The sequence below is a fragment of the Pseudonaja textilis genome, chromosome 3 (genome assembly GCF_049901715.1).
Source record: "Pseudonaja textilis isolate UNSWEBS1 chromosome 3, rPseTex1.2, whole genome shotgun sequence".
Taxonomy (NCBI): domain Eukaryota; kingdom Metazoa; phylum Chordata; class Lepidosauria; order Squamata; family Elapidae; genus Pseudonaja; species Pseudonaja textilis.
The window spans coordinates 161,617,736-161,639,742 of NC_141992.1; the positions used below are offsets into that span (position 1 = coordinate 161,617,736).

The 22,007-nt window shown below is 35.5% G+C and overlaps 1 protein-coding gene across 2 annotated transcripts in view; it reads left to right on the top strand.

The window, feature by feature from the left end:
* The window catches only part of RP1 (RP1 axonemal microtubule associated), a 198,798-nt gene that overhangs the window by 75,468 nt on the left and 101,323 nt on the right, over nt 1–22,007 (top strand). For both annotated transcript variants that reach the window (XM_087931244.1, XM_087931243.1), the window contains exons 19-25: nt 7,503–7,589; nt 9,196–9,328; nt 10,861–11,012; nt 12,095–12,249; nt 13,940–13,998; nt 15,688–15,732; nt 17,530–17,693. In XM_087931244.1, coding sequence (XP_087787370.1) covers nt 7,503–7,589; nt 9,196–9,328; nt 10,861–11,012; nt 12,095–12,249; nt 13,940–13,998; nt 15,688–15,732; nt 17,530–17,693 — 795 coding nt within the window. The remainder of the gene's footprint in view (nt 1–7,502; nt 7,590–9,195; nt 9,329–10,860; nt 11,013–12,094; nt 12,250–13,939; nt 13,999–15,687; nt 15,733–17,529; nt 17,694–22,007) is intronic.

The following is a 22,007-nucleotide window of genomic DNA, read 5'->3' on the forward strand; positions in this document are numbered from 1 at the left end:
ATATTTAAACAAACCAAACTTGTAGTTTGAAAAACATTAACTAGTTTATTTAAAACAGTTGATTTTATATGCAAGGAGGAACTGATCCTGTTCTAGGTGAAGATTGGGGATAAGAACATAGAATAGCTAGAAATGTCTTTGGAGAGAAAACGCAAACAGGAAAGTTGGTTAAATGAGGATGTAGAGATTAGTGAATGGTTCGCAATAAGACATTGTGTAACAGAGCTAGCCACCATGTTTTTATTTGGAAAAGCCATAATTTAAAAATCATTCCACAGAAGATATGCTTTTTGAGAATCTCTAATAGTGCATGTGATACACAAAGCATGAAATGATTTATTTTTCAGGTTAAATAATGTAGTTATTTAATTTAAGAATAGCTAAGATACATGGACTATAGAAATAGTAAAACTACTTTCTGAAATATGTGAATGACCCAGAATGCTCTCCTTTTTTTTCCTGAAAACTTGCACATTTATCTTAAACCTACATTTCAGTTATAGATCCTTTTCATCAAATGTGTGAACAGCTTACCTATTCTGTTTGTCCTAATATTTATCAATTGAATGCAGGTTTCTGAGGTTATGCTCAACTTGAGATTTGTGTTTGGTTCCTAATCTTACTTTTTTCACACACCAAATAGGACAATCAGCTACCCTACCCTCTAGGAATCCCTTTCCCAGGTGTTCTACAATCACTGTACAAATCTTCTTTCTAACACTTTACTTCCCAAATTGATCTATTTTAATCTCTCAGAAGGTTATATTATCTCTTTGTCTACCCATTTGACCACTGATTTCCATTAGGACCTTACTCTGAGATCCATCCTTCAGACTATTAACTTTTAGCATCTGGTCTCAGTCAGTTCTCAACTTCAGGAATACTTCCTCCAAAGATCATTTAGATGATCTTTGTCTCCTCAATAATCTATCAAAGATATGATCATATCTCAAATATGTAAAATACATTCTTTCCTTTTAATTTTTCACTAAACAAGGTGTGTAAAGTTTAAGAAACAGATCAAAATCTTAAAGTTCTTTACTTAATGGAATGTGAGATGACAATTAATTACCTGAAGGTAAAAAAACAGATGGGAGTGGGGAAGAAAAATAGGTAAGAATCTTGCCACAGGCCCTCTCACCATGAGACAATTAGCCATGGCCAACTCATCATGGGACAACTTACCATGGGATAGGATTTACATTAATATCAAAGAAATAGTGGAATAGAAGCATCAAAGAAAGGATTCCAAAGGGGAACAAAATGAAATGTGAATGACAAAAAGTTAGTTCCTGTGTGGTTAGATAACATCTTTCTTATCACAGCATCTTTTGTTTTAAAACACAATATTTATTATAGTGCAATATCATGTCCATTTGATATATTTTCCCTTTAATAATTAGTCCTTCACTCTAATTCTCTGTATCTGGTGAAGAATACTTGATGTTCTATTTTCCTGATTTTCATTTGTCTCACCTTATGAGAATTTAAGGTTTCCACAGCCTTTAACAGATTACACATCATTGTTCCTTCAAAGTCTTGCTGCTTCATTCTCTTTGGTTATTAGGAATCTTGAGTTCAGGCTGCATTAGTATCTTGCAAGATCTGATAAGGGATCAAAAAAGGGGGAAAAGGAGGAAGGGGGAGGGTTGAATTATCTAGGTCAAGATGGGAGATGAACTTTTTAAAAAAATATTTTTAATTTTAATTATGAGAATACAACACAATACACCCAACATCTCCTTGTTATACATATATACATTTTACTTCATCATTTATAATCTTATTTAATATATTAATTATTAATTAATCTAATCATAACTACTAATATTTTGACCTTGTCTTCTACTATATAACCATTGATAAAATTTATTCTCAGTAACTGTGAGAGGGATCTCGGAGTCTAAGTGGACAACTGGCGAAATATGAGCCAGCAGTGTGCAGCAGCAGCCAAAAAAGCTAGTGCAATCCTAAATTGTATTAACAGAGGGATATAATCAAGATCAAGGGAATACTAATACCACTCTATAAAGCCTTAGTAAGATCACACCTAGAGTACTGCATCCAGTTTTGTTCGCCACATTATAAAAAAGATGTTGAATCTCTAGAAAAAGTACAGAGAAGAGCAACCAGGTTGATTAAGGGACTGGAGGCTGTGGGAACTGGGCTTGGCTAATCTAGTAAAGAGAAGGACCAGGGGAGACATGATAGCAGTCTTCCAATATTTGAGGGCCTGCCACAGAGAGGAAGGGGTCAAGCTAGTTTCTAAAACACCCGTAGGCCAGACAAGGAATAATGGATGGAAACTGAACAAGGAGAGATTTAACCTGGAAATAAGGAGAAACTTTCTGACAGTGAGAACAATCAACCAATGGAACAGCTTGCCCTTGGAGGTTGTGGGAGCATCATCACTTGAGACTTTCAAGAAGAGATTGGACTGCCATTTGTCAGAAATGGTGTAGGGTCTCCCGCTTGGGCTGGGGGTTGGACTAGATGACCTACAAGGTCCCTTCCAACTCTGATTATCTGTTAAATTCCATGTTTTATAATATTTAGACTCTCCTTTGTCCTTTATTTCTAAAGTAAACCTATCTGATTCTGCACATGCCATAATTTTTCTTATTATTTCTGTTTCTGGAGGTATGATTTCATTTTCCCAATATTGTGCATATAATACTCTAGCCGCCATCAATACATGTACTATTAGATACATTATTTCATTCTTAAATTTTTCTGATATTATTCCAAGAAGAAAAAATTCCAGTTTAAATGGAATATACTCTCCTACCATTTGTTCTATCCATGTGTGAATCAGTCTCCAACTTTTGAACATGAATTGAATCAAGAAAGAAAGCTTTAAGAATGGCTTCAATGCTTTCTGATCATATCATTGTCTATCCAAATAGGTGTCTTGGCATGTTCTTTGGAAGTATAAACCAAAGAGGATTATCTTTACTATCTGGCTAGTTCCTATAAAAGATAACACGTTGAATTAGATGGATTTCTAATTTGATTAAAAACAAATCAGGTTAATGGGTTAGTGTTATGTATTAACTGAATCATTTTGTTTATATTACAGATCCTAGTTAGCACCAAGTCATAACATGGTATGATATCTGAATCTAGTCTCTGTATTAATAATCAATTATCTTAGCTCAATTAGTCAGCAATATTTTATTACATCTTCTCAATTACATCGGTTCTTTAATCTCTGAACATTCAGTCTTCCTTTTGAACTCTCTGATTCGTAGGGTTTGAATATCAAGAGTTCATCAGAATGATAAACAACAAATCCTCCCTGATTCTTTCAAATTGTATCTTCAGAAGTGTAGCATCCAAAGTGCATTTTGTGGCACCACACTTTGATATTCTCAAAGCAGCAATATATGTCAAATGTTATGCCACCCTGCAGGCTGTCATATCCACATAGGAACGAAACTGAACATAGTGACAAAGGATTATTCTTATTCAAAATATTAGAATGGTTTTTCTTGAATAAATAAATATAGAAAATCATCTCAAATAGGGATAGAAAGAGAGGAAGAAAAATATTTATTATACATCATGTGATTTGATATTTAATTTGCATTCATGTGATATGTCCAGCATCTACTAAGCCATTTTGTCCATCATTGTCATATTGTTGGGGGGGGGGGGAATCCCTAGTGAGACATCAACTATTAAAATAACTTGATTTACATTAAGATTGATAATAGTATAGGCTCTTACATAGATCCTTTTGTACTGAAGGAAACACTGCTTCCCATTTGTAAATCAAGGAAATATCTTCAAAAATTCAACTCTTTATTTAAGGCCATTTCAATAGAAAATGTCTATGGAGGTTCTCAGTCATCCAAATCATGGTTTTTCCAAAGCTGTTGTTCAATAGGCAATTAGGCTTTCTTGTTTTTTTCATTGAAAACATTTTGTTTTTTGATAAGTGAAATGTTTTCAGTGAATAAAACAAGAATGTCCAGTTGCCTTTGGGATTCCAAGAGAAAACATCTAATTCCTTTGCTCTATCTCAATATTTTTTAAAAAATATATTTTTCAAAATAAATGCATAAATAATAATAAATGTGAAGCATAGTGAAGCATTATCTCTAGTATGTTCTTGAACCCTACATGGGAGCTGCAGAATTTTTAAGGAAGAGCTGGGTGTCTATATTTGACCACTATGCTTGGAAGTGTGTTCAGTTTCCGAGGAAAATATAAGACTAAAAGTGGGGGAGAGGGGTGGGGTAGGTTGAGACAATAGACAACAACTGCACTGATAAGTATTCTCGGCATGTTTCTTCTAGGAAAGGTATGTTTTGTTACCATTTGTGTTCATCATGACATTTTGGGGTGGAAAGATAAACTTTCCCCTATGACCACAACATGTTCTTAGAATTCCTAATGTGCTCATTGCTTGCTGTGTACTAATTTCACTGCTACAACTATCAGTGTAGTTCACAAGAATATTGTCATTGCCCTGGATTACAGAGTAGTGATATGGAAGAATTGAAATGTTTTTAGACCTAGCTGTATATACAATATACAAGCCAAATAGCTCTGGTTGGTTATGTAATCTTTCCTATAAATTGATATCAAAAAAATGTTAAAGTGGAAAAGTCTGAAAGAGAACAAATTTCTGATCATGTCAGAGCAGTTGGTATAAAACCAATAAGATTTCATTGGTTTCCAAGTGATTAAAATGAGATTATTTTCATGAGATCCTTCAGTTTATTTGGTATGAAACTGTCCTGTAAAGGTTTACTGAATTTATATTGTTATATAAAATGCACTGAATAGGGAACCCAGTAGAACAACAGAAATGGAACACAATGTTTCCTGGGTATTTTAGAAACAGAAGTTTAGATAGAGAGAGTGCTTTAAAATCAAAAGCAAGTATTGAAGATTTAATTCTAATAAAAATCAGTACGTAAAAGGTACTGACAAAAAGTCAAGAGGCATTGTGGAGGAGGGTCAAGTAAGTCAAGAAATGTTGTATTGCAAACTCATTCTGCCACCTTGTCTTTATAAATTTTATAAACTTATCCCGATTCCCCCCCCTCCCCTAAGGTAGATTAGATAACAGTACAAATAAAATCTAAAGATTACAAATATACACTTCTCAAAAAAATAAAGGGAACACTTAAACAACACAAAGTAACTCCAAGTCAATCACACTTCTGTGAAATCAAACTGTCCACTTAAGTAGCAACACTGATTGACAGTCAATTTCACATGCTGTTGTGCAAATGGAATAGACAACAGGTGGAAAGCAGAGGCAATTAGCAAGACATCCCCAATAAAGGAGTGGTTTTGCAGGTGGTGACTACAGACCACTTCTCAGTTCCTATACTTTCTGGCTGATGGTTTGGTCACTTTTGAATGCTGGGGGTACTTTTACTCTTGTGGTAGCATGAGACGGAGTCTACAACCCACACAAGTGGCTCGAGTAGTACAGCTCATCCAGGATGGCACATCAATGCGAACTGTGGCAAGAAGGTTTGCTGTTTCTGTCAGCATAGTGACCAGAGCATAGAGGCACTACCAGGAGACAGGCCAGTACATCAGGAGACAGGGAGAAGGCTGTAGGAGGGCAACAACCCAGCATCAGGACCGCTACCTCTGCCTTTGTGCAAGGAGGGACAGGAGGAGCACTGCCAGAGCCCTGCAAAATGACCTCTAGCATGTGGCTGCTTAAACGGACAGAAACAGACTCCATGAAGGTGGTATGAGGGCCTGACATCCACAGGTGGGGGTTGTGCTTACAGCCCAACACCGTACAGGATGTTTGGCATTTGCCAGACACCAAGATTGGCAAGTTTGCCACTGGTGCCCTGTGCTCTTCACAGATGAAAGCAGCTTCACACTGAGCACATGTGACAGATGTGACAGGGTCTGGAGATGCCGTGGAGAACATTCTGCTGCCTGCAACATCCTCCAGTGTGACTGGTTTGGCAGTGGGTCAGTAATGGTGTGGGGTCGCATTTCTTTAGGGGGCCGCACAGCCCTCCATGTGCTCGCCAGAGGTAGCCTGACTGCCACTAGGTACCAAGATGAGATCCTCAGACCCCTTGTGAGACCATATGCTGGTGTGGTTGGCCCTGGGTTCCTCCTAATGCAAGACAGTGCTAGACCTCATGTGGCTGGAGTGTGTCAGCAGTTCCTGCAAGACGAAGGCATTGATGCTATGGACTGGCCTGCCCGTTCCCCAGACCTGAATCCAATTGAGCACATCTGAGACATCATGTCTCTCTCCATCCACCAATGCCACGTTGCACCACAGACTGTCCAGGAGTTGGGGGATGCTTTAGTCCCGGTGTGGGAGGAGATCCCTCAGGAGAGCATCTGCCACCTCATCAGGAGCATGCCCAGGTGTTGTAGGGAGGTCATACAGGCACGTGGAGGCCACACACATTACTGAGCCTCATTTTGACTTGTTTTAAGGACATTATATCAAAGTTGGATCAGCCTGTAGTGTTTTTTTCCACTTTAATTTTTGAGTGTAACTCCAGATCCAGACCTCCATGGGTTGCTAAATTTGATTTCCATTGATAATTTTTGTGTGATTTTGTTGTCAGCATATTCAACTATGTAATGAACAAAGTATTTAATGAGAATATTTCATTCATTCAGATCTAGGATGTCTTATTTTTGTGTTCCCTTTATTTTTTTGAGCAGTGTATTAATACAGGATGTATCTCAAATTAAATTTCATAATTTGCCTAGATAATATATGTCGATATATTTCTTCTTAATTAGTTAATATCTAATCAAACAATTTCTTAATTTACTCCACAGCTTTGTCTTCATAATGTTAAATTGACTGATTCATGCCCATTTTATATGAGATTGTTACATACGTAGTTGAACATCTGTTCCCTGAATCTCAAATGGTACAGAAAGCAATGACTGTACTAAATATACATACTTCACTTTATGCCTGATTTAATGCATTAATATATAAAGTAATCACTTATACATGGTGAAGAAAATGTGTGCTTATCAATGTATATATGACTTCATGAAAAAACAATAGTAATGATGACGTTACTGATCATAGAAATAAATATTGGTGTGTGTGTGTGTATGTGTACGTGTGTTTTATATATATGTATGTGTGTGTGAGTATGCATATATGTGTATATATGTATGAATATACATGCATGTCTACATTCATATTAAATAGTACTTTATACAGTTGCATGGGTTGTTGGTCTTGAGAAGGTGCTTTGCTTCGTAGAGAAAAGACCATTTGCTTTGATGTTAGTAGAGGCACAAATTGCTGTGTTCACTGTTGTGACTAGCAAATCATAGGGGTGTTTTGCTTTTCCCTCCAGAAAGCAAAGCATCTCTTCAAAGGTCAATCCAGCCCTAATGCTCCATATATATTGCAGGATCTGCATGTGGCAATGATTATGCCATGCTATGTTCATATCTCTTTAGCTTTTTATATGACATAATTATTTCTTTTTGATATGTTGTATCTGTTTTTATTTCTGACTATTCAGGTTGAAATGAAAGATATTGGTAATGTTTACAAAATCAGAATAGGCCACGATGGATCAAGTCAATATGCAGACTGGATGTTGGAAAAGGTCAGGGTCTTGGTAAACTTTGCAATGTTTCTTAATATTATACGTCACTGAATATTTATATACTAGACCAGTTTCTCCATCTCATGGCCTCCTAATATGTTGGGAGTATTGGAATTCAGGAAGTTGATGTAGTACAGCTAGAAAACAATACGTTAGCTATTTAAACAGATAAATAGATGCTGTTGTTTTTTTTTTAAACAAATGAGATTTGTTTAAACACGAGATTTAAAAAAATAGCTCAAGAATTATCTTGATGCAATACGAAATATCATTCATCAATTATATTATCATATAGATGCAAGCCATTTGCTGAAGACCTGGCTCTGCCAGCTGGCTTGGAGACACAATGAGGCAATATCACACTGGAGGTGGTTAATGGATCAGAAACATTTCACCTTCCTACTTGTGCATCCTGCTCCCTGACTCCCCATCTTTTAACTGCAATTTTATTTTTGATTAACCTGCTCAGAGTTGCTTTGAGGTGAAATAAATGGCAAATAAATCTAATAAAGAGCGAAATAATAAACAAGTAAATATCCACACAGGTGTGGACTTTCTAAAACAAGTTCATGATTGAAATCTCATTTTAATAATACACTCATATAGATTCTACCTCTTAACCTGGAAAAATAATTACAAGAAATAATTATTTTCTTGTAAATATATAATAGGTTGACAAAAAGGGGTGCATTAAAATAATGACTAGCTTTTGGTCTTCTCTAAAAGTTAGGGCAGGTCGCAGAAACTTTCAGTACTAGCCATGCCAGCTGGAATTCCCAGATACTGTAGTACAGTATGTAGAGGCCCATAAGTTTCCCACTTTAGTTCTAAAGAGCATTTACCCCAGTGCAACCATGATTCCATTTTATTGTCTTTTGCTTGTAAGACCAAGTAAATTTATTATTTCATTACACTACCTGTATTTGCTCTGCAGTACAGCTATTGGAGAAGTAGAAGTAGAATGGTGTCTTGCTTAGTATCCTGTGAAGAGTTGTGTTTTATTCTGAAAGCTTAATTTACAAAGAAAAACTTTTAATGTACTCTAATAGCAATAGTTGCTACTCAAGGACTTGTACTGTTAGAAAAAGAACACTCAAAATGGAAGTGAAAATATTTTCAGTCCAACTCTCATTATTTCAGAAATTCTGTTATTTTTCTATTTTGTTGATTCATTTTTCATTAGTATCTGAGTCCAAGGTTCATAAGTATGGTTTCTGGATTTGAAAAGATGACCTTCATTCAAAGAAACAAGTAACTTACTGGAACATGTTTTTTTTCCTGGCATTATAGCTATTTTGTGTATATGAGCAAATGGAGCTGGGCCAATAAGGACAAAGCATTAGAACATAAAATGATCTGGTTTATTTCTGCAAAACTCTTTTTATAACAAATTGAAAATGTTCAGTTTTAAAATTAAGTTTAAAGAAGTTAAATCAGGGACTGCTTCCTGAAGCTAGCTATAAGAAAGAGATATGAATAAGTTATTGGTTATGCTAAGTTTTAATTTTACTTTCTTTTACTAATTGTGCTGCAATTGTGGCAAGACTCGGAAGTAAAAATCAACCCCACAGATTTAAGCAAATGTTTCCTGTTATTTCTTTGATAGGTAACATTACAACATCTGAAGACTGGTAGATTTTTGAAGTTTCCCACAAACAAATGGGTATCCTGGAATGAAGGGAATGGAAATAGTGTCTGTGAACTTTCTGTTGCAGAAAATGGAAGAAGCCTTTATCCAAGTAATCAATCTATTTTCTTTCCAGGAAGTGCAACCAAGATAGCTGCATAATTTAAGTCCTACTCCTTTTATATATTAATCACATATACAACACACTTTAAAAAGATGCAAGTCATCAGTAATGAGACCATGGCTGCTCTCTTTATTTTTTTATAAATACTTTTCTCCTCCAATCTTCAGTAATGAGATCATGGCTGCTCTCTTTATTTTTTTATAAATACTTTTCTCCTCCCATGGTCAACCCTGCTTTTGACAAAGAAATATAAATATGTGAAAACAAGCAGTGTATTGTCCTATACCAAGTTAGCTTTTTAAAAAAAGTTCTAAAAATCATTTGAGACCACTGTTTCTGGCCAAAGCTTACTAAAATTCCAACTGGGGTTCTCAAGCATATACCTACAGATTAGGCATTGAACCTGAACCTCCTTTTGCCAATCCATATTCTCTACAACCACTGCAAGATTATAATGCATGCAAGAATCTTGCTTTTATTGGAAGAGATTAGGTTGTCCTTTATCCACTTACCCGGAATAAGGCCCATTTATTTGGAGATGTTTAGTATTGAATAGAGAGTATAGTATTAGATGGAGTGAAATAATTTGGATCCTGTTCTCTGTACTCTGTGGAAATGGATGGGAAAGGAGTGGTAGTTCCCATATGGGACCCCCTTTACTCTATGACCCCAAAATGTTGTGTTTTAGGCACCATTTAAGAATTTTCTTTTTATGTTGACTTTGCCTAGCTTTTAAAATCTGTTCTTCTCCTATGATTTGTTCCTTGCTTTTAATGGATTTTTTACATTCTGCTTTCAGTTCCATTTTTTTCTTTTGTTTTATACTATATTTGATTACATTGTAAGCCACTTTTGTATTTTTTAAAATAAAAAGAACTAGGGGAATGAGCTTTGTTTGAAAGAAAAAAAAACATTTTTTTCTCTTTAGAACTAACATGCTTCACTTCTCCAATGCTTTTTCTACAAGCAGTGTATCCCTTTCCTAATGCAAAGTCATTTTGATGTTTTCCTTTTGATACCTCTTCTGGTAGTTCAATAGTTTTAAAAGTCTTTTTCACATTTATGACTTTTTCAGTCAGATATATATACATATATAGCACAGGCTGCAGGGTCTCTTCTGGCTAATGCAACTACCCAGGAAGGAAAGTTGTACCCCCTCCATTCCACAGTGAATCAAATGTGTATGAAGTGAATTGCCTTAACAAAGTCACTTATAACTACTTTAACACAAGGATTTGACATAAGCCATGGCAATGTCCTAAGTTCCCAATATGGTGAAAATGCCAATATTTGGTGTATAAAAATGGTGTCATTTGTATGATGAAACCATGACACATATGATATCATTCTCCTCCTTTGACTCCATGCAGTTCGTATATCTCTAATTTCAAATAACAGTTATGAGACTTTATCTTAAACAAATGCTGTATTTGACAGAAATCTCAATAGTTAAATCTAACGCAAAAACTTGTTCATATTAAGTCATTGATGTATTTTGAGCTATGATTCTTTTTCCCTAGTTGTGAATTATCAGGTTTATGTATCTACTGGTCATCTGGAACATGCTGAAACCACTTCTTCCATTTATCTGTGCATATATGGAGAAAGAGGAGATTGTGGTTTGAGACTTCTTGCTAAATCAGACCAACCTATAAAATTTCAGAGAGGAATTGTAAGTATGCTTAAATAATACAGTCATAATACACTATTTATACATTTACATACATTTATTTACAGTCATAATAAACTATTTATCTATAAGTTAATTATAGAGAAACTAAATGTGAGTTTAATGCAGAACATTACATCAATTTTGAAGGAAATGGAATCAAACTTCAGACTTTTCATAATGAAAAATTATGACTCCCTTCCAACTACCATAATGAATAATAAAAAACAGGATTCTAAAAATATATTAAAAAAATATACAGCAATAAAAAAGGAAGAAAACATGCAAAAATCTTTGGGCAAAGCTTTCAATTTTAGATGCTTAAATGCAGGCATCTGGATTATAGAAAGGTTGAATATGAGATACCCATACTTTTGACATTAGAATAAATTGTGTTGATTACTTGGTTATTGACTACATTGTTCTTGTGGTGTTAATGTCTATTGGAAAATATTATGTACAGAGACTTATCCAAATGTGGCATAGTTGGCACCAGAATTACTAAAGTACTTCTAGGATATTATCCATAGTTCAAAAGGTTTGCAGAATAATGCTACTAAGTGACAATTTAGCATTTTGACTGCACTATTTGATGCTCTTTCTAATGCCCTTGGTCCTTCTTTTTCAGTCATTCCTAATACTTATAGTAAAATATTACATTCTTATCAGAGTATGATTTTGGTTCTAGCAAGGGTTCTAAATAGCTACTTGACAGTAAGTACAATGTTTTGTCCCACTTGCAATAACTATTGTATTGCTCATTATTGATCATCATTACTGTTCTACCTTATGTGTATCACATTATATACATTGCAACTTTTCAAGAAGCCAGATGTGAAAGGGTATTGCCCATACTAACTAGAAGCTAGAGTGCTTGAACTTCCATTATTTTAATACAGTTATCTTGAACTTCCTTGACTAGAGATTTTGGTGGTTTGATTATGATTGGGGAACAACAAATAGTTGAGGATAAGTCAACTAATTGAGGAACGATCTATAAATATAAAGAGGTAGATAAATACTATTTCAGCACTGAGTCTATGATAATCATTGTTTATTATTGTCTGAATTAATGTATCTTCTAGACTGACATGTTTGAAATACAAGCTGTGTCACTTGGAAATCTACAGAAAGTGCTGCTATGTTGCAAGAGTGATAACCAGTTGCAGGACTGGTACTGTGAGAAAATAATCATCAGAGAATCTGAGAAAAACTCAGAAAATATTTTCATCTGTGAAAGGTTGTATTTGATTTTAAAAGAAACTTGCCAAACAATTTCTTGATTCTTAAATTGGCAATATCATGTCTTTATGTTGCCAATTATACAATTTCCTTGATTTTTACCTCAATTTCTTGCAATGACACAAGAAATAGCATTGGCTAAACAAACAAACAAAAATGTATCCAAACTTGATTCATTAGAATGACAAAATCACTGAAAATGAGAAACATTTTGCTTACCTGTTACAGATACTGTGCTTGGGCTCAACTCATACAAATAGCAAACCATTTTTACAGAGAGAATACCCAAGTTGTACTTTCAAAACTCAAAGGAAGCCCATTCTGTTTATTTTCTCTCTCCCTTAAGTCTGCCTCCTGCTATAATTTTCTTGTTTTTTATTTTCCTCTTTTGTGTGTGTGCTTTTTAAAATAATAATAACTACAAGTATTCCACTTAAAGTCCATGGATGAATAAACCTAAAGGTGCTTAATGGTCCATCAAGATTTCATCAAACTTAGAAAGGAGCCCCCTTTTTTTGGTAGAAGGCAATCCAATGTCTTTCATATGATAGCAATGACTAAGCAAGGCAGATATAATTTTAGATGCAGCCAGTCAACGTGAGGTTATGATCCCCTAGTAAATGAGTACCCATTTTTAATTTTCATCTCCCAAACCTTAGTCTTGTTTTCCACTTCCCAATCTATAGATGGGCATTTATTTTCTCACTTTGAAAAAGCCTGACTTAAAAATAACTGCTTCATATTTTGAACATCTATTTCATGTACTTTATTTTTAGATTCATGAGGTATGTTTGTTTTAGTTCTGTCGTGAAAAGAAGTACAATATTTAGTATCTAAATAATTATGCTAGTAGAGTGATACCTTTATTAAGATCAATCATATTAACACGTGTTGACAAACTCATTGTGTTGAGTTTTCATTTCTCCAGAATTATTTATCAGGAAGATTAGTACAAAAACAAACCTTGCTAATTTAATTTCTCCTAATAAAATTTTTTAATAACACCTTTGCTGTCTTCCATCTCTACTCTACCTTGTCTAATGTTGTTTGAACTGGTCACTTCACCTGCTACATAGTATGTCTATATCTCTAAAGCAGACATAATTCTTTGCACTTCCTGCTTTCTTTTTGCAATGGGTCTTGACTGGTGCTGTTTCCTTTCCCATATACTGTTCTTCCCTTTGTAAAGATGGTGCCTACATGTTTTACATTAAGAAAGCACACACAAAATATCACTGCATAGGAATCTGTATTAATCCCTGGTGTATGTATTATAAACCAGACTTTAGCAATGGTGAAGAAACCCCCCTTAAACCTCACATTTTCATGATCTTCTGGAAAAAAAATCAAATTTCTATTTGCCAACTCTTGTGATTAAAATATATAATTTTCCCCTTTTGGAAAATTTCCCCTTTGCAAAATTTATTATAATTTTTCTTACCTTTCTTTCTTGAAATTAATATCTTACCTTTGTACAATTGAATGATTACAACATGATACTGTCAAATATTTTGTGTAGATTTTTTATTATTTGTTAAAAGCTTTGCACAAAATGAAAGAATTATCATCTTGTAAGTATTCTTATTGAAAAAGTCATCTCAATTAGATTGTTAGACATGGAAAGACAAAATAAATAATTTATATTTTCTTATCCCTTTTTTCCATTCATTCTTTCTTCTCTTTTTCAGATGGCTGCCATATATGTCTCAAGGAATAATCCATTCAGAAATAGAACTTTTTGTCCATGGTAAATTATATAAACTGAATTTGGAGGAAGATTGAATTTCTAAATACAATCTTATTATGAGCCTAGCACTATTTAATTACTATTGAACAAACATATTGGACTGTTCTATAAACCAGTTGCATATAAATTGGTCAATCATGAAAACTAAATACAGACATAATGATCAGGATTTGCTGAATCTGTAACTGCCTACTCTCCATACTACCATAAAGCTTCCAAATATGGAATTACAGGGAGTTAAAAGGAATTTATTTTCTGTATAATATTTGGATATTTGCAGCTCTGATTAGGTACAATAGACCCATCTTGCAGTGAGTTTGGGGAAGAATACAGTGATTATTGGCTCATCCTTCTGCCATACTGCCAGTTACATATGAAGATGCTTCATTATTTTTGTCGTCATAATGTTTCCTTCAACTTGTCACCAGTTTACCTCAGATTTAGTCTCAAATTAAGCTTTTCACATTTATAGAAATATTTCTCCTCTTCTTACAAAGCTATGCAATACCAGTGATCTACAGTACATTTGTAGCAATTGTGGTGATGCCACAGTCAGGGACTGGGTTCTGCCCAGATCCTATTGATATCATAAGGCTGCTGTGAACAACCCAACACTCTGGCTCCTGATTTCATGATCATTTCTGCTTTTGGAAGTAGGAGAGTTCAATTCTTTCCAGCTTCTCCTGAACCAAATAACCATTTCTCCTCACTCTTTATCACACTGTTGATAAACTTAACAGTTGGTAGCTAAGGCTCAGAGGGGAAGAGAGACGGAAGAGCTGGGGCAGTGAGCCACCAGTCGAGCCACCAGTTCTACAATCTCGTGGAGCTGATTCCCTTGTTTCTCTTACCAGACGGATCTATGAAATTTGAGGCTTGCAGCTATGTAACCAAATACACACACACACACACACACACACACACACACACCCCTTATCTTGCTTCTCTTGCCAATCTGCCAAGCCCCAGGCTGCCCTGTGCTTGATCCACAGCAGATGTTGCTGCCTTGTAAAGCAGAATAGCACTTCATGCTTTAGCAAGCAAAATCATCCCTATCCCCACATGGATATCAATGGGGAGTGGCATCTGTCTGATACAGCAGCAGCTGCATGGAATAGTATGAGATTTCTACTCAATGAAACAGTTGAGCACATCCTTCTTCTCCCATGCATCATTTGGCTCAGGACCAGGTTCTGACAGGTAGTCTACTCATCTGTCAAAACCAGCTTCTTCTTTTGAGAGAGCAATTGGTGTTTGTTTTTCTAACCAACAGGTGATACCAGGGAAGCCCACTAATTCCTTAAGCTGTCCTATTCCATGAATAAAATATTTATTTTCTTTGTTTGTCTCGGATGCAAATAAAATTAGTATTATTGTGTTGTCTAACTGTGTGAAAATGGCAGTGGGGCTCCACATACTATATGTTGGTATTCCTTTCATCCATTTCATGGATTGAAGGAAAGGACATTAATATATACATGAAGACCAATCCTGCAAATTATTCAAAGAACAATAGAAAGATGGCTGCTTTTAGATTTTTCAAGTGTAGCAAGCTGGTTTGTGAAAGATATTTTTTCTTCTGCAGAAGCAGAAGAGTTAATATCAACTTAGCACCTCTTCTCTCCTTCCACATTTTATTGTAACCTGACAACTCTATTATTAACTGTACTGCTGTTTTATTTTTGGCAGAAATGCAAATAAATCATCAGTTGAAAATGCAAGAGGAAGAAAATGGTAAACTGTTCTGTTGCTTTTTCTTTTAATCAAGTTTAGAGCTAAACTGAAATGTGTGGGAGTATAGGTTCTGTGAACATCTTTGCCTCCTTTTAACAGACACATTTTCTGGAGGGAGGAACATTATGGAGAGCAATAAAGGCACTCATATTATAGTATCTCTTTCTCTACAATCCTTGTTAAGAAAGAAACTCCTGACTTTATTTTGAATTAGTTCTCTTTCATTATCATATACCCAAACCTGTTAACTATTCACAAAGGCAGTCTATATTGAAGACACTTTTTCTTTATTCTGTCAATGTGACTTTGATCTCTCTTCCTGATGCGATTTCTCTTTGTTTGGCATTTTATCATTAGCTAAATATAAAGAGGAAAACTAGTTTTATAGCAATTTAGGCACCCATCCACAAATGGTGAACAAAGTAAATTAACCATAGTTAAAAGAATCAGATGGTATAAAGATTTTGCATACAAGAGGGAGGAAAATTTATGATCCGGTTAATTTAGATCCTTTAACTATGACCAATAAAATATTAGTCTTGGTTCCTAAACAGAATAATACTTATTGTTTAACTATCAAAAGAATATTTTGAAAATGTGTATTCCAGTCAAGTATCTGATGCAAGTAGATTCTGGCTAATACATTGCTAAACATTACACTTGATGATTAGCATTTTCTAAATGTATAGAAACATTTAGATCTTTTTTTTGAAATGTATAGAAAAATATATTCATGATGGCATTCAGACTATAAACACTGACACACATTTGAAAATAGTTTTAATCATGGTTCTTATTTTTGGAGCGCAAATTGTAAATGAAAGAACATATGTGAGAACACGGAGGGTTACTTAGAAATTTGGTCTCAGTCAATTCTCGCTAAAGTCAACTACTTCTCTAGCACACAGTGGTGGGATTCTGCTGAGGATGTTCCTTGTGCTATAAAAGGAAATACACTTCTAATTTCTAGGATTAGTTTGCTACGTGGCGCAGTGATTAGAGTGCAGGCTACTTCTCCTGCTGGCTGCCTGCAATTTGGCAGTTAAAATCTCACCAGCTGAAGGTTGACACAGCCTTCCATCCTTCTGAAGCGGGTAAAATGAGGACCCAAATTGTTGAGGGCAATATGCTGACTCTGTAAATCTAAGTGCTATTGCTGTTATTATAGTAGTAGGTTTCATAAATGATAGAGGGAATTACCTCTCCTACCCCCTATTAAAGCTATCAATAGAAGAAAATGATTAGGATATTATACTATCAACCCTAGCATATGTATATTTATTAGTAAGTCATGTTCTGTCCCATAATAGGCTTCAAAGTGGCTTACAGTTTAAACCATTAAGTAATATACTTTTATCCATATATTGAAAATACAAAAGAATGTGAGATAAGCTATTAAAATTTTTAATTACATGACACTTTAAAATGGATACCCCCCCCCATATGTCCTGGATTTGATCACACCATTCTGTGCACGTTCTTCAAAAATAAAATCTCTTTCTACTATGTGGTATAAATTACTTCCAGGTAAATCTACACTAGAAAGCATTCTGATATTGCATTGAAGACCTTTCTATTTGCTCTTAAAACATTATTGAAGCATAACCTTAGTTCACAATATTTTACCATCCAGCCACCCCATCCCTGAGCACCTGCTTTTCCTTTTAAGCATTCGATTGTTTCCATTTCCTAGGCTTAGTGATGCATTGTTTGCAATAAAGCTCTCCAGGCACCGGGTAGTTACTGAGATAAAACTGCTCTGTCAGTGGAACTCATTTTAATTTTGTTTACCTGCAGGAGAAGATTGGAAAATCACTATAGTCACTGGAGGTTTTGAAACAGCTGGCACAACAGCAACTGTGTCCCTTTATGTTTACGGAGATAACAAGGCTTCAGGTCCTCTTATACTGGGATCTGGAAAACACCAGCTGTTTAATCCCAACAGTACAGATACATTCCAGGTACAATATGACTTCATATAAACAATGAAGAGTAGCTGAGTTATTTAAAACAGGTTTATTCTAAGGTGAATAAGTGACAGACATTTATAATGCTTCTATTGTAATGATTTCAATTCATATTTCATTGTCTCAGTGGTTCATTGAAATAACATGTAACATTCCTGGAAGAACTGAGTGATTGCATATTTATGGCACCAATCATACTAAAATTAGTCACTAAGAAGATGGTTGGAGTCTGGGAAGACACCAAGCTACTATTATATATCAATATTTCTTTTCCTTTCTGATGCATATACTGCTGTTTATTTACATGCTATAAAACAGAGATTGAGTTGCACACAACGTAACCTGCTTCAAACCATTGATTTCAGGGTTTAACAGTTCAGCCTGCCAGGTAATTCTTAGGACTCTTTATTATGACCACATTAAACTCCTTCAGTTGACAGTAAAATATGCTAATATAAATTGCACTACTCCAATAAATTTTATTCTGCCTCAATGCTGAGATCATTGCAAGACTATTCAAAGGCAATGGTTGGGAGAAATCCAGATTGTTACCCCTCCTATCCACAGTCACTTACTGTTGCAGAAAGGATTATAATGTGTGTGGTAGGGATATATGATGGGGAAGGCTTGTGCATGATGGTACTTTTTCATGCTAGAGGCCTGTTACTTGGGCTTTTTCTGAATAAGGGCTTTGACAGCATCTGAAACACCACTAAACCTCATTGGAAAAAGTTGTTCAGATGACAAGTAATATCCATGGTGGGGCTTTATCATGTTAATAAATAAATAAAAATTGATCCTGCTTCTCCTCCCAAAGTAATGAAACCAGTGAGAAAGTATAGTTCTGTAAATCTCTTTCTTAGCAGCAACTTCAAAAAAAATTAGAACACACTGATTTGGGACAGGTTGAAATAAAAAAGAGCTAGTAGAAGTTGGCAATCCTCCCTGATTTCAATCAGCAAGGGCACCAGTCTCCTTTTCTGACCTGTCTAGCATTATTTGAACTGTTTGTTAAATATATATTTAAAAACAAGTTTAATGTTCTTCTAAAACAGCTACCATCCATCCATTATCCAAGTAATGTTTTCATGACAATGTTGTTTTCCAAATGTCTAGATAGTGTTAGCAAATATCTTTGAAGAAGCCGGGTATCCAGACTCTCCTGCAATCCAAGCCAAAAGCACCATAAACCACCACTAAGGTAGTACTTAGCCACCCAAAAGCAGCAGCTTCAGGTGACAAATAGGAGTGGGGCAGAGGTGGTATTCAGCAGGTTCTGACCAGTTCTGGAGAACCACTAGCGGAAATTTTGAGTAGTTCGGAGAACCGGCAAATACCACCTCTGACTGGAGATTATATAGTATCCTACCCCTGCCACGCCTACCTAGCCACACCCACAGAACCAGTAGTAAAATTTTTTGAATCCCACCACTGGAGGGGGGAAAATCCAGTCTCTGACCATATCATCAGAGAGGCTCATAGATCAATAAGGCTGGTATTATGTGAAGGGAGAAAGTTATTTTTAAACAGCTAAGGCTCGTTTAGACTGCCACCTTGTTACTTAGAAAAAGACCTCACTAATATGTTCTTTAAAAATAGTTAGAAGGACAGGAGCACACAAACACAGGTAGTATTCATTTAATGGCTAGAAGTGGGACTGATAACTCTGCACTAAGCAACATGGTCATTCAGTGAAATGACATGTGAACACACACTTGCAGGCTCACTTCCACTGTGGCCATTAAGCAAATCACCTGCAGTTGTTTAAATACAAATCATGTGGCTATGATTTACAATTATGCTGCAGCCTTGTCCATTGACTACTTATTGGAGGCTGGCAGTAAAGCATGAAAATCACATCAGAGAGGAGATGCTGAAACAGTCAGAAGTCAGAAGTTGTAAAGTTACTTTTTCAGCAGCATTATAATTTTGAAAGACAGCTAGACAGGTCACTTGTTAAGTGGGGATTGTCTGGATTAACAAGCTGAGGGCTGGTGTTGTTAGTTGTTAGTCTTTAAAGCCAAAGAAAGCACAATAACTTTTTTTCCACTCATAGCTTGGACCATAATAACTGATAATTAACCCCTAATTTTGGGACAACACTTTTATTGCTTATTCTAGAAAATGTCCAGCCAGAAAATCACAGCCAAGATTCCATGTGAGATGTAGACGATGTATGTTTCTTTAAAAACCATTCAATATTTCAATGTTTGAAGTTCATATTCAGCAGTGGGATCCTACGTGTTCCACTACTGGTTTCGATGATCGCACGTGCAGCTTTCCTCACAGCAGCTGAGGCTTGCAGCTCCAATCAACTGAGAGGATTAAAGAAGAGAAAAGCGCAGGGGTGGCTGGGACAGCCGATCCTATGCTTTTCTCTTCTTGATCCTCTCAGCTGATTGTCGAGGCATTTTTTCCTCTTCTCAGATGATCGTGGGAGGCTTTTTAAACGTCTTCAGCTGAACCGGACCAAACTGGAAGCATACTACCACTGCTCATATTCAGAAGAAAACTTTATATGAAGGTCTCTGTATCTTGAACAAACTTAGATCTCCTTTAAAGTATTAATCTGCTCAGAAACTTACAAATTCAGTGAGTGTTTTAGCCTGGAATTGCTAATGCTACTAAGCCATATCTCCCAGACCACTTCTTGAACTTTTAGCAAGCTTCTGGGTCACAATTTTTAGATTCACTAGTAGCTGTCCAAAATATAACCCATTTCCATTACCAGCCCAGCACAGACATTTCCAAGTATATCAATATGTTTCATTTTGCAACTGACTATTCATTTTCTTGGCATTTTCTTTGGAATACTTACTCAACTTTCCATTTAGAATAAAACCCTATGATTTCCTAGTGGTCCACCATCCAAGCTCATTAATAGTTTTTCAACCAAGATTGGCTAGGTAACCAGGAAGTTATCAGATATTCAACTCAACTTGAAGAAAACGTTGATCTTATTTTATTATGAAATGCACGAGTTTTCATTTTATCAAAAAATAAACCAAAAACACTTTTGCTTCCTATTAACATTCAAGACATTTGAAGCAGTGGTGGGTTTCTACCGGTTTCCCTACCGGTTCAGTAATCACACACTTTGTGCATGCACAGCTTTCAACACCAGCTGAAGTTCTGCTGTGCCAATCATCTGAGAGGATAAAGAACAGAAAAGTGCAGGATGGGTGGGAGGGCCGATCATGTGCTTTTCTCTTCTTTCTCTTCTCAGCTGATTGTCAGAGCTTTTTTTTCCTATCGGGAAAACTTTTGCTACCGGTTGGGCTGAACCGGGCTGAACTGTTAGCAGTGGAAGATTACATCAGATCATATCCACAGGGAAATCCACTAAAAACGAATAAAGCACACCAGTTTCATAGATAACATAGAATAAAGTATGTAGCTGCCTTTATGCCCTTAAGATGGTGGGATGGGATAATGGGAATTGTTAACCAATAAAGCTAAAAGGCACCAATATGTGGAGCTGGTGCACATAATGTAAAATATAAGATATGTAAAATATTGACAGTTAACAAAATTAAACTAGTATGCATTGTAATAGCCATTGCAACTACCAACATTACATTTACCCCCTTTCAGTAATGATTATATTCTGTTTTTAAAAATTAAAACTGTCACCTTCCCCTAATCCAGGTGCAGATATTGATTAGAAGAAGACCTTGAATTTGAACTGTGAAATGAGTTCCATGGATATCTGAGAAATCAATGTCTCTGGGACTAAGTGACAAGCACAAAGTAATGGGATTTATTTCAAGAAGGAGACAATACCTCCCATTCTCAGTATTTGTCTGTTGTTTTGATTAATTGTATAGATTTAGTTCCTCCCAAAATAAAATATGTGACATGAAATGTACCTTCAGTATACATCCTTTTGGTATAGGAGATTCAGTTCTGTCATCTTTTCATAAATCTTTAAGCTGTCTTATACTTAGAGCATTTACATCCTGTGGTCTTACATAGCTTAGTTGTACAGCTGTACAGGGTTGTCTAATCTTGAGGGCCCGATTAGGTCTTTTTGTAAGTCACCTGATATATCTCCCATAGTTTCTAATAGCCTATCATGAGTAAACCTAATCTGTTATGTTTTTTCTTTTGAAAGAATACATGAAATTTATAAGTAAACTATCTTATTAGATTGCAGCGAAGTGCATCATATTTTGTAGAGAATGATGCAAGGATTTTCAATCTAAGCTCTTTTTTCTTTCCTTGAAAAATATATGTGATGAAATTTTCTGTAAACATTCCTTTCAGATTTCATGTATATGTTGAGATTATTTTATAGAATGGACAGGA